Source organism: Larimichthys crocea, chromosome XXI, assembly GCF_000972845.2.
Source record: "Larimichthys crocea isolate SSNF chromosome XXI, L_crocea_2.0, whole genome shotgun sequence".
In the NCBI taxonomy this organism is placed as follows: Eukaryota; Metazoa; Chordata; class Actinopteri; family Sciaenidae; genus Larimichthys; species Larimichthys crocea.
In genome coordinates this window covers 1,558,964-1,573,179 of record NC_040031.1, presented here as the reverse complement: position 1 = coordinate 1,573,179, position 14,216 = coordinate 1,558,964, and the positions used below count along the sequence as shown (strand labels likewise).

The window sequence follows — 14,216 nt, the reverse complement described above, 5'->3', positions numbered from 1 at the left end:
ACTCTCCTTTGATTTAGGGAACCTTCAGAACAAGATTATTACCTATAATTTTAAACTACAGAAGATGTGTGTAAATGTAGCATTTTTTTATTATTATTCACATGGTGCAAACATAGAATATTTAATTATTATCACACAGAAAACATCACGTGTACGAAATATTCAACATTTTATAAATTATTTATGACGAAATGCATCTTATTTACGTTTGACGTCCACCACCTGACCCCTCCCCCCGCTCTACGTCACACCCCATCCCTCGCTTTCCACGCGCTAACCCCCGCCCCTCCCTTTCCCTCCGCAGAGCTGCATTCCTGCTGCTACATTGGATTGAACCATTCCGTGTTAGCCACGACACTTTAGCTTCACAACAGGGTAAAAACACACATTCGTCACGGTTTTAACGTAAAATGAATTGCGAATCTTAGCTTGCTGTGTGTGTGTGTTCACTAGATTTACCAGGTTGTCCATATTATAGGGGATAGTTAAAGAGTTTGGACAAACCAACACCCCCTCTCCTCTCTCTTTAAAGTGGTCTGCTCCCTCTTGCTGCCATGTTGGATGTACGCATCGCCGCTGCAGCTGCTGGAGTTTCCGAATGAAAGTTGAGCGTTTATCCGCATACAGACACACAGCGAGACCTTATTTTTTATTCTAACACCAAACGGAGAAGTTAAGCTTCTGTCTTAAGCAGGAACAAGCCTGGAAAACACCCCCGTCCGCCTCCGCCCTCCAGCCGGGAGTCGGACTGAGCGGAGATGATCCGGTTGCAGGCCACAGCAACCGGAGCCCGCATGGATTTTCTGTAATTAGCAGTGTTTGCTGAGTGTGTCCGGGGATAACTGCATCATTTCGGGGTTAACTAGAAGATTTCGGAGCCATGAACAGTCACCCGCAGCACCGCAGGTCTGTGAACGTGGGCTCCATCCTCCTGACCCCGCAGGAGAACGAGTGCCTGTTCGGCTACCTGGGCAGGAAATGCGCCGTAAGTTTCCCAGTTTGTTTACCACCTGCAGTTTCAAAGAAGGTGCAGGCACGCACACGCACACACACACACACACACACACACACACACACACAGCCAGGCTGTGCTTTTCTTTCCACTTTCTTCCCCTCAGTTGGTGTGAAGCAGCACAAACCTGCTCTGGCACAGGGAAACTAGCGATGTTACAACCAAAGACTTTTTGACGTCTTCACTGTTAACACGTTAAAAAATGATGCCTTCTCCATCTTTCTTTAATCCATTAGCTTCTGCTGTATTAAACACACAATCATTGAACTAGATGAAAACAATTTGTTCGACTCACCTCGAGAAGTCAGTGACATATTTTTCAAATACAATGACTAATGGCATCACTAACATTAAAATATTTTCAAGGCATCAATAACTGCATCTTGTTAATGTTATGCATCTGTCAAAGTATTTGTCTATGTCAGTAACATACTACAAACATGTTTGATTAGTCATTGGTGATGATAAACTGAAATCCTGTTGGTAAATAAATAAAAATAACTGCAGCCCTATTCTCAGTTATATTAATATGCTTATAAAATATTTAAATTGTAAAAAAAACTATAAATTGAGCCTTTAGACATGGTACATAGGCTAGTATTTTGATTTGATCTGTAATTAGTGCTAAAACATTAATAGTTTCAGTTTGTTTAATATTACTGGAAATTGATTATCTTTGGTTTTTGCACTAAATAGTCATATTGTGCATATTATAATATTAATAATAATGTGCTCTGGGAAAAAGATGGGCATTATATAGTTTCATCAAATTAAATGGATTCATCATGTAAATAATCAACAGATTATGTGATACTAAAAAATAACCCATAGCCTTGTTGTAGTCCAAACTGATGACTTGTAGTCTATACATTGGACTGTACAGCTTGTCATTAATTAGTCAACTGTTCGTCAGGCAGTACAGGGTTTTTCTGAAGTGTAAGAGTCTCCAGTAGGGCTCCAGGTGGCACACCAGTATCAGTGTAACTTTATTTTATGTGGGGTTTTATGTGATGGGATGAAGATGTGTGTTGATAGTTGGTGTCAACAAGTCTGCAAAACTGCTGAAGCTGCTTTTTTTTTTTTTTGATAAAATGTTTAACCAGAGCAGCAAACTTAAACTTGGCTGGAAAACGGAGCATCTGGCTAATAATTGTTGTAACGAGTATAAAACTAGGTGAGATATAAATATGTCGAAATACAAAATATGTCATGGCCTTTACCTTTACTTTTTTTTTTTTTTCTTTTTTTTTATCTTGACGTACAACATTTTGAGATTTCCATTTGTGTCATCTGCAAAAATGTTGCTGGCGAATTGCCGAGTTGCAGCGTTTTGTCCTGGTCAACCAGCTGCGGATCATGGATGCCACTTGGATGCTTCAGGGCCACTTCACTCAGCTACAAACCATTCTAATTAAAGAGACATGAAAAACCAGCATCACCTGGGTGTTGTTCTGCTGAACATGGTTTAATCTGATCTTTTTGGAGGGAAACTGAATGTGGTGCTTACAGGACGGCTTAACAGGTTTTAATGTCAGCTGCTGGTTTTAGAGTCTGAACTGGAGCAGCAGCAGCTGCATGCAGGGTGTAACACCTGAGCTCAAATGTCAAAACAGCCAATTAAGGTTAGGCTGATTTGCATTGAGCAGAAAGGATGAGCTTCAAATGTAAACTCATTTTGATGGTGACTGATATGTGTCAGAGTAAGAATAACTGTCCTCAAAAGACAGACACATCCTAAATGTTTTACAGTTATAGGCTGTAGATGAAGTTCTTTTATGGCTCATTGTGTTCAGACGTTTAAAAAAAAACTTGTTTTGATCAATAAAACTAGGATTCAAAGAGAATTAAAAAAAAACACATTTAAAATTCTCCAAGTAAGGTTTAAACAATTGTATAGTTTCTTTGTAAAATTTAAATCTATACCAAATGCAAGCTCACATTAGGGAACCTCATAGTTGCACATGATTAAGCATGATGAAACAGTCATGAAGACGGCGACTTGTTTGTAATCCGATCTCTTCAAACCATTTCGATCTATCACTGAATGTGGACTTTCAATTGTTACCTTCCATTGTCTCTGTTGTTGGTCATTGTCATGTTCTTGTTAGCGGTTGTTGTATAAGGTCCCCACCAACTGTCATATGCAAGGAAACAAGTTCATGAGACGAACACAACTACAACTGTCTCCCTCTTATACCCACCTCTGGTCTTCTGAAAACACGACCCTTAAAGTAAAACAATGAAAATTTAAAAGAGAGTAATACAATCACTAGTAGTTACTGTAATGCCCTTTTTTATATATTAAACCAAATGGTTATCTATCCTAAAGGTTTGATATTGTACCCAGGACTAATTCCAGGTGATACCCATGAAGTGTAATTGAACTGTTTAGGTCAAGCATTCAGGCTATCTCATGATCAGGCTATCTCATGATCAGGTCTCCTTTTCCACACAGACACACAGATGGAGGGTTGTTCAGGGGGGTGGTGTTTCACAAAGCAGGATTAGAAAGTTAGATACCTGTGATGGGAGTAGAGATAAATGTGGTGATACAGATTTGCACATGAAAACCAATATATATTTAAATATGCTGAGTATAAACTTCCTTAAATTATGTGGCTAATTTGCTAATCCGGCTTTGTAGAGAGCCCCTCTGCTCCTCAGATGGCTCTGTGGTGGATTTATCTGGAGGTAGGTTACATGAAAAGTTTGTGGAAGCACTGACTTAGATAGTTTGGATTCATGACTGTTGAATAGAGGTGATTGTCCACATATTCAGAACCATGACCAAATTTCAAAGGTTTTAAAATTAGGGATGTGATATGATCCGATAACTGATAATTACCCGCATGGCCGAGATGCCACGAGAAAAGAAGTTTAAAAACAAGTTTGCAACTGAGGTTAAGAAAGGCAAAGATGATTTAATATTCCAATAGCTTTAATCTAATCAAACCTATTTGTCATATCAGAACACACGTTCCTTTTGCTCTCAGCTTGCTGGAGGTCATGTCTGAGTGCCGGTGTTGCACTATACAGAACGAGAGACAAAGTGAACAAACTTGTCCTAAAGCCTACGTGTCATGAACAGACAGTGTGTTGTTAGTAATATTGAAGAGTAAAAAACACAGGCAGTATCAAACTGCACTGGGGTGACATTTACAGGTATATTTACATGATGTTTAGCTAACTAGCCAGCTATCTCTGACGTCAGCGGCACACTTTTCCTGTTTGAATGTTTGTTTGGAGGCTCGCTCAACAAGCTACGGTTCAGGACAAGATGTTTGTTCATGGTTCTAAGATAAGAACAAGCCATTAGCAGGAAAGCTAATGTGGTTGTACTGTGGCTCTTTTGACGTGTGACTGCTATCTGACTGTCCGTCTGGGTTAAAATGGTGACGCCGCTGTATTATGTAAGATTTGATTGGCTGTATTTAAATTAGGGTCTACATATACTGTATGCAGATGGATACTAGAACGATATTCTGTCAAATGCATGCAAAACTCTGCCTTTAGTTTTGTTCTCATCATGTGGTAAATGCACTTAAAAGCAGAGCTGCTGTTGGTGGTGGGATTGGAAGTTCATTCTTGATTGGAAACAATAGCTGACAAAACAATCAACCACCAGATGAATGATCCTTGTGGTAAAACTATTTTGTTAACTGCTGTTGGGTCAAGAATGAACTTTGAACCTCATCTTTTAAACCAACATGGATCGTGGCCTTTCACCATCTATAACATGATGACAGCTGAGCTCCAGATCAACTACTGCGTTGACCCTGTGGTCAGATTGCTTGTCATTTTCCCAGTGGTGTTTTGAAGCTTTAGTCCACTGAGAATCATTGTACTCATGACTCTAGAGCACAAACAAGCATCTGCTGTGAACAGGATGTCAATCTCTCTAATCCCACATTTGGCTGTTCTTCTTGAATGCACCACTATTCAGATGATGCCAGTGAAAGAAGTTCTCCAACTGACCTAAACAACAACAGAACTTAAAAACTAAAAGGTAAATGTCAATTCCAATGGAATATCAACCAGCAAGTCTTTACAAGTTGTTTTTTTATAGAAACTAATTTGAACTAGGGCTGCATCTAAAGACTGTCATCATGTTTAGCCTTTAACAAGTTCCCAGACTCCACGGTAATGTCTTCAAATGTCTTGTTCAGTAGACCAAACAGCCAAAGATACTCAGTTTGCTGTGACATAAAGCAAAGAAAAGCAGGAAATCATTTCTGTTGATCTGAATCATGGATGATTTGACTAACAGTTTCAGCACTAACTTATGCCAGTGCTGGGCTATAACATTGGTACTGTCCTTTGGTTTTGTGGACTGGATGTTAAGCTGCTGTAACCTGCACAGACTCTGTTTATTGCTGCATACTTTCCCTCGGTGAGAATTTACCGAGCTTAAACGAGCCATTTAACGCCCAACCTTTGACCTTTCCCGTGTGATGCTGAGCAGTGATTTCATGGTGAAAAGTGTTTCCTGCTGCTCCTCTGACCTGCACTCATAAATCACAGAGGAGGAAACCGGTCCAGTGGCATTTCCTCTTTCCTCCCCCAGCGGCCAGAGTTACTTTTTGCCACAGAGGGAGAAATCCTGGCAAAGGATTTAACGAAGTGTGACTTCTGCAGAAACCACAAACCAGAACAGTCCGAGGACAGGACAGTGCTGAGGACAGCATCTGGTCTCTGTTTCCTGTCCTGCAGAAATGAAGGTTAAATAAAGGAGAAATGTCAGATACACTCAAATTGAAATGAAACACTCACCGTCCTCCAGCACAGCAGGACAGTGTTCCTAACCACACGAACGGCAACAAAGAAGGTCTTTACGACCAAACAGTGGAGTGTTTTGACTTCCCAAATCGGTCACATGACCTCAATCCATCTGACCCTGTGTTTCACTGCTGAAGACCAGACTGAGGGCAAAAAGCCCCTGAAACAAGAAGGAAGTAAAGTTGCCTGCAGTCCAGCTCTGATGGATTGGCATCAGGCGCATACTTTTGGTCTGGGTCTGATATTTTTTCTTTCTTTTTTCCCCCCCCTGGTTTGGCCTCTGAGCTCCGATGAAGGGAAATCTTAATGCCACACACAATTATATTTTATGCTTCCAACTTTGTCTCAACAAGGCCTGCTGCCAAAACATCAGTAACGCTAATAATCTGTCCCCCAGTTCAAACACTGTGTTGTGGACTCATCTGCCTGTGTTGTTTGTTTGTTTGTGGCTCTGGGGATAGAAATGTTGGTCCAGACTGAAATATCTGAACAATGATTAGATAGATTGCCATGCAATTTCATACAGACATCTGTGGTGTCCAGAACATCAATACTTCTGCCACATCTTTTTATCTAGCAACACCAGAAATGTTTTAAGTTTTCACTTATTCAGTGACACCTCAACCAGAGAGACTGGTACAAAATTCTGTAGTTTTCAATGGTAGCCTGTTTATGTGAAATATATAGAATGAACACAGAGTTCTTATGGAAGAGATTTTAACCTTGCCAGTCGACAGATTGTCAGGGAAGTCAGACAAATTCTCTCACACGATTCCAACATCAGAAATGTGTGAGAGCATGCTGTTTCACACACCGTTTGACCACCTGATAAGCTCTTCGGTTGGAGCATCGTGAGGCTTTAAAAGTTAGGAGAACTCAACCTCTGGTGCTTTGAATTTTACCAATGCGCCTTTTTAAATTGCAAGTCTAAGTACAAAGCAAAGACCACAAATGAATGTACAGGCACAAACTTGGTTTATTCGTTTCATTCTACAGAGTTGAGAATCTGTTGTAAAAACATTTTCATATGTGACTCATAATCTGATTTCAAAAGGTCTCTGACCTGCTCTTTGTTTCTCACCTGGTGATGCAGGTGTGATGTTGTATCTAGTCCTTATCGCTGTTAAAATGTTTTGCATCATGACGATTTCCTCTTCCCCAATGGCTGCTCTGTTGCTGCTTTGTGATGCATGAAGATTGAAGGTTTTAACAATGCACCAGATGTCTGTAAAATCTGGACACATAAGCCCCTTCACTCACCGCGGGTTTGATACCTGATTATGAAATGTATGTATTGATGAATGAACCATGCAGCCGATGACATTCACTGTCCTGTCCTTTTGTCCTCTGTGTTCAGACTCTTTGTTCGGCGGTGGTCCAGGTGTACGGCACAGACCGGAGCTGTAGCTGGGTGAAGAGATGCTGTGGAGTGGCCTGCCTGGTCAAAGACAACCCACAGAGGTCCTACTTCATCAGAGTATTTGACATAAAGGTGAGTGACACCATCCTGTTGAGAAGACATCTCTGAAGCTTGAACTAAACTAAAAGACGCAATGAAGCATCTTCATTTTGGGCGAGTTATATGAGAAGACCAGCCTGTCAAGTCTGTCCTTGAAATATGAAGCTACAGTCAGTAGCTTTAGCTTAGCTCAAAGACTTGAAACAGGGGAATGGCTAGCCTGACACTGTCAAATCCACCATCCAACTACTGCATGTTTGAAGATGCCAACGAGGAAAAGAAAGACATGTAGCATTCCTTGAGTCACGTGTTAGGATCCCCTGCCACCATCATCCAAACACCAAATGTGGGAACGCTTTGAAAAGAAAGCTGTTCATCACCCCAGTAGAGTTGGAGAATCCAAACAAAGCTTCAGTGCCGAAGAGCACTGAAGCCTCTCTGGTAGCCAGTGGTGGAAAAACACCTCACCAACACACTTAAGCCCAATCATATATCAGCATAGCCGTCATTGACAGCCAATTTGAATGTATAGCAGATGTGTATCATCCAACACACAGCAAGAAACTTAATAGAGAAGAATCTATATACCAAAACATTTGGCTTTGTTACAATTCTTAAACTTAAGGGACACAAAATAAATGTTATTTCAAATATCTGTATTAGCCTCAATTCCAGTATATGGTGAGCTCTACAATCATACTTTTTCCCTACCTTTCTCTTCTTATGGGTCATGGTTTAAACGGATCCAAAATCTGCAGCAGTCAAATCTGCAAACTTGTCCCAGAACTGTCTGTGTGGTTGTGACATGATTGTACAACAATGGTCATCATTACCACCATTAGTTCAAGTGTCTGTCTCAGATGAAAACAGCAGAATGTTCCTTTTTAAATCTTTTCACATTTTTCTCTTCGCTCTTGAGTTTTTACGCTGTTTCTACAGTATGTAGACGGCATCCACACACTGTCAGCACTGTGTGAATAAATTAATGCTGTCCTTTTAAAAAATATGTGCAATTAACTGTGATGGACCTCACAGTTAATTGCACATAATTTTAGGATCGAAGTGAATAAGCAACCACTGATGTGCGTTAACTTTCTGACGCTCTTTCAGGTTCTGGAATCTTTCTGAATATTTTTGTTATTAATATTTGTTTATGATCTACAAGTCAAGTAACAGTGATTTGTTATGAGTAGGTTATTAATTTTGAGTGTTGACTGCAAAATGTTTCACTGTTTATGAGCTTTGTCAGAAAATCAAAAGGCCAATAATTTAAAAACATGTTGTTTGAAAGGAAAATGGTGAACTTGGTCGTTACTTGTATTAAAAAAAAATCAGCCAACTCTGCGTTAGATGTGAGAACAATGATTTTCAAAGAAATGAACAGTGCTTTGCTTTTTAAATGAACAGTGAGACTTGGTGTGTAGGTGTTTTGTATTCAGTGGATGAAAATCTGCAGAGTCACAGATGTGCTACTTCTAAACTTCAGTGAGGATCTGCTTTCATGTTTCTTTGTCTGTTTTCGCAGGAAGGTAAAACCATGTTTGAACAGGAACTGTACCACAACTTCTCCATCAGCAGCTCCAGATCCTACTTCATTTCATTTACAGGAGATGTAAGTGTGCAGCTCAAAACCAAAACAGCCCGTAGCAGCTCGTCTCACTGATTGGGTGGTTGTCCACGACACAAGTATAATTCTGATGTTACTGTTATTTCAGGCGAGATGGCCTGCCTCAGCTATAAAATACTGCAGAAGCTGTAGATCTGTGGATCACATCTCAGTAAATCACGACGAGACGACTAAACCAGACATTAACAGGCACTTTTTGCTAATGAATTATGTGTTGCTCACCTGTGAGTGAATCAGCACTATAAATAACTCCGACAGTGCCTGCTGATAGTGACTGAAATGAAGTGTTTTTATTAGAGGGCAGTTTTTTCTAATTTAATGCTCTGTAATCTTTCTCTTGGATGTAACTATTTAAAAAGATAAAGATGTCATTTTACTTATCTGTGGCTTTTTTCTTTCTTGCTCTCAGACGTGTCAGATCGGTCTGAACTTTGCCAGTGAAGAAGAGGCCAAAAGATTCAGAGCCGCCATCAACGACCTGCTCAACCGACGACAACGCAAAACCGGCAAGTTTCACTGTTTCACTGTGTCTTCTTTTGCTGCTTCTACTTTCCGCCTTTCCTGCTAACTAAACCTCATCCTTAGTCCCAAACCTGTCTGTGTGCTCATGTCCAGCTGCAAAATCAAGCTAATTAATCCAGGAATTATACTCTGGGGAGAACCCGTTTATGAAGTTAATTTGTCTATCTGGATCTCGAGATAGAGTGAATATGAGCTAAAGGAAACAGCAGTAAACACAGAGGATTCATGGTGTTGGTGCCACTGTGATATAAGTATGCCGATGTATAGAAAGGATGATGTAGAAGGAACAAGGCCACACGCTCAAGGTCTGAGGACATTTCTGTCTCAATGAGCAGGATTCTTTTATCAGTCGAGTTTTTTTAATCCTACACATCCCCATGTATTGTGTAGTTCCTCTTTGAGTTTGAAGCTTTGAATCATTGTTGAAAATGTTCATCACCAAAATAAAGCATTTAGCAAAGGGTGAGGTATCTTCATTAATAAATCTACATGACCAGAATGGTCTTTACAGATGCCACGATTCCTGGTGTGTGTGTGTGTGTGGTCTGTCTGAATGGATACATGTGCTTCAGCGGACCCTCCTAAGATTTGGCGTGGGTTGGCTTTTACATTCAGGTCATTCAGGAACCTGATTGGTTGCAATGTTTGCCATCCATTGCCAATTATGACATCAGCTTTAAAAAAGCTCCCCACTAGCTGTTACCAAAGCATCAAAGGGGTCACAAAGCTTTTTTTGATTTTAAAGGGGTGCAAGAAAACCTGTCAAATATATAAACAGTAGGCCTATATCTCAGAACCACTCATTTATGAATGCAGAAGAAAACTAAATGAAATTGTGACTTTGCAAATTTAGGTTATTTAAGATATATTCACAAATCCTTTAGTCATTGGTAAACAGTCTCGTCCTGCATTAGAAAAATATACAGCTAAAAAAAACAAAGTACAAAGCTAATACAACAAAAGCTGGGTGTTGGGTTCAGAAGTCTGCAGCGTTTTTCGAGGAATATAAAGACTGTACTGAAGAATAAGGCACTATCTGACCAGTGACGGAGGGACGTCACTCTGGGGTTGGTCCATTGTGCTGTATGGATTGTATTCAACATATTTCAAACTTCAAATTAGTTTAAATCTGTTCTAACTTGACTTTTTAAAAATGTGACAACCCTCCATAAACCTACATCGTATGTGTATCTGCCGTTTAAGAGGAGACACAAACCCAAAATGTGAGGTCTCTAAAGGTGTTTTGTTGGACGAGGACATGAGTTAAGGCTGGGTTTGGGGCAGTTTCCTTCTTTTCTCTGCTGCTGTGAGCTCAGTGTTTTTCTCTCCTGCTGTAGTAAAACTGTCCGTCTGTCTCTGTTTGGTAAGCTTCTCTGCAGTAAGGGTCCTCTTTGGCTTCCCTCCAGCTGCTCTCAGCATGCCGGCCTTTTGAAGTGCACCACTCAGACTGTGATCATGACTGAGGGTCCAAAGGCTCACAGAGCGACACAGAGGGCTTTTTATGGGCGGGTTTTATCAGACACTGACCGAGCTCTTAAAGCTTTTTCTTCTCTTTTTCTGCTCGTGACTTTCTGAACTGACTTTCTGACATCAAATACATGATGCAGCATGTTTTCCCTGATAGCTTTTACATCTGATGGCTTTAAAAGCTGTAGCTGCCACAGCCTCACACTAACTGAACTAACCCTTATAGCTCACCCTCTCCTCTCGCTTCTTAGAAACTCTGCTTTCTTAATTTAGCTCAGTCCTGTTGAGTTTATTCTGAAACTATAATTGTGTTAATTTTTCTTTTGCAGAGAAGAGAGGTGACCCTAAAAATGGTATGTTGAACACTTAATCTTACAAATCTCTAAGAATTATTTGACTTACAGGATTTATTTTTTGTCCCATTATCTTGAGATCTATGACAGTTATTTCTTAGGAGCAAATGGACCTCTTTACTTTTGTTTAACTCTTTTATATTATGTTATTCTTTTTCAAATCAAACTACAAAAGCATAAATAAAAGATGAAAGATGAAAAACAGGTCTACCTAACTAAATGGAGCACAGTTGGCATGTGGTCACTCATTTGTTTACAGGAGACTGGAAGTGACCATATTTACCATAAGAGCGTGGAGCTGGTGTGTGACGTTCTGCGAGTTTTCCTGTATTTGGTTTTGATTTTTAAATTTAGGAATTTTGGGAAATTAGGAAATTCATCAGTTCATTGTCTGTCATATTACAGCTAAACCATAACTAAAATATGTTTCTGAAAACATTTCAGGAGAGAAATGGTCAATGCAGTAACAGAATATTGATTTATACTTGATCAGCACTGCCTAGTTTGATGGTTTGATCTGAGTTTCACGATCCCGTCATGCTGCACTGGACTGACTCACTGAGAATGACTTGTCAATCACAAGGTAGCCACACCTAAAAGTATCTCCTTTTTTTATCATTTAATTTACTCTAAATGGGACCATAATTTACCAAATGGACATTATGCTGTGTGGAAGAAGAATTTAAATTAGAGGTTGAGACCATAGACTCATAAGAAAACTGTTTCCTGAGGTCATAAATCAAGTGAATGATTCAGTCTGTCCATCGAGTGTCTTCCCAATACGATTTAAAGCACAATGCTTAGAATAAATGTCTCATCAGTCAGTGCTGAAGTTGTTGTATCAACAGCAGTACCTACAGCAGGACTATCTTTTTAATATCCAGCTTTTGTAGCAAATGACATCTAAGTTCTGGTTTAATGATTTGTAATTTCTTTTTCTGCCATGAATTCAGTGATGGTTTGACATCTTTTTTTCACACCTCAAGTTTACTCTGCAAAACATCCAAACACGCCGTGGTTGTTTGACCACTACATCTTTTTAGAAAGGCATCTCAACGCTACTGTGTTGACAAAAACTGGGTTAAAGTGACTTTCTGATGTGCACATCTGGGGTCCAGAGTAGCAATCAGTAACAAGTTATTGGACTGGTTGTATAAAGCAGCTCGCTGGATGAATGTAGAAGCAAGAAGCTGATTAAAAACAGTACTGTTTGTCTCTCACAAAAATAGACGTTATTTGCATGGAGCGATGACACATGCCAGGAGACTTGAGTTCTGGTGTTTCCTGACACGTCGGCATTGTTTCACAGACAGCGTGACTCACACACTGACACAGAGTGGAGTCTGGTGCAGGTTAATCTGGTCAGCAGGAAGCCCATCTGTCTCATATGTAGACCACATGGTCTCTGTTGTCCCCTTTAAACCCTGTTGTGGTGCACATTAGGCCTAATCTGTAATCCCCACAGTTACTGCTGCTGAACATTTGTTTTGCATAAACTTAATTTTGTCATTCAGAAACATGAATCAATGTAACTTTTGTCAAGTTGCTATTATGTTTATAGTCTTCTAACATAATAAATAGAAGTTATTTTCACACATGCACTGCAACCCTGAACTTATGTAGACATTTCTTGGAGCAGCTGTATGTGAAAACACAAATGTCCAAATCAGTTGGACAAGACATTAAACAGACTTGATTCTGCAAACTCATATGTAAATAGAGCCGGTCACTGTCTGGAGAATTTAACGTGTTGATGGCATTGCAAGACGTGTAGCTGCCTCACACTCTCCTGCTTGCACGTGTTTTGCGTTCCACTCTTCCGTTGGTATTGCAAATGCGTAATCACTCGTCCTGCAGGCTCTACCAGTCACCACCACTCACACAGACCAAACAGAATATTTCCAGCATATGGGATCATGTGCAGCACGGACAATCTCCTGTTGTGTGAGAGGACATGTCTGACAATGTCTGGACCTGATCCTCCAAAGGTCTCCAATGTGTTGAGCAATGGGGCCGTGGTTATATCAAAAAAAAAAAAAAAAAAACTGGGTATGCCACTGCCACTCATGCCTGTTACCAATTTATCACAGTGGCCACCTTGGTACTTAAGCATAATCTGCAACTGGGAAAGCATTTTCCCTTTAAACTTCTATTCTAGAGGGCTCTGTAAAATGTTAACAGGACACTAACAGGGTAAATTATTCTTCGTCTTATGAATTTTTAAACTCTGAAGGTTATATGTTTGTAATGTTTGTAGCCAGGGAGTGAAATGGCTGCACAATGCAGAAGCAAACCAAGAAGCCAGTTTTATTGTCTGACTGAACAAGTCTTAATTTAGGTGAATTGGCACCATCTTACCCAGTTTCAGTTACATCCGTGAGTGCGACAGTCTAAGAGAGGACAATAGACAGTATTTGGGGGACCTTTGCAAGACTGTTTCAGTCCGGTGAGCAAATAAAATCAACATTTTTGGAGAGTTGATGGGCGTCAATGATGGGACGGTGGTGTGTCCTGATTATATGTGGTCAGTGCAGACATTTTGGTATGCAACAAACATTGTGACACTGATCAAATCGGTTTTACCATCAGAAAGTTGTCTCTCAAAATCAGCATGATCAGTCACAGAGGGTTAAGGAGTCAAATACTCATTCATCTTAACTTTGCCACACAGTCCCAGATCAGGCATGTTGCTGTTTTTACGAAAGCCCAGTTTTCCTGATCCATCTTATTTTCATGTTTACTGTGTATAAGCCTAATTTCAGAAGTAACGTGCTTTACAGTAAAAACATACTCAAAGCAATAAGCTCCAAAACGTTGAAAGAGGGTACTGAGTTTGATTTCCAGACAGGAAGTACCACAGCTGAAGGGCCTGAATCAAAACCCCAATATTTCGGAGCCATTAGTTCTGCCAGAAGGGCCCAAGCAGTGATCAGGCTCACATAATGTAGACAGGATTAAAATGGAGAGAGAAAGAACTGATTTAGCTGGCTTAGTTATATT

General features: G+C 40.1%; 1 protein-coding gene across 1 annotated transcript in view; it reads left to right on the top strand.

Annotated features, from left to right (window-relative positions):
• Positions 1 to 275: 275 nt before the first annotated feature.
• Positions 276 to 14,216, top strand: part of wasla (WASP like actin nucleation promoting factor a) — a 28,087-nt gene continuing 14,146 nt past the window's right edge. The window contains 6 exon segments of the mRNA XM_027272913.1: positions 276 to 375; positions 533 to 985; positions 7,146 to 7,280; positions 8,773 to 8,859; positions 9,284 to 9,380; positions 11,193 to 11,216. Of these exon segments, the coding sequence (XP_027128714.1) occupies positions 881 to 985; positions 7,146 to 7,280; positions 8,773 to 8,859; positions 9,284 to 9,380; positions 11,193 to 11,216 (448 nt within the window). The 5' untranslated portion in view covers positions 276 to 375; positions 533 to 880.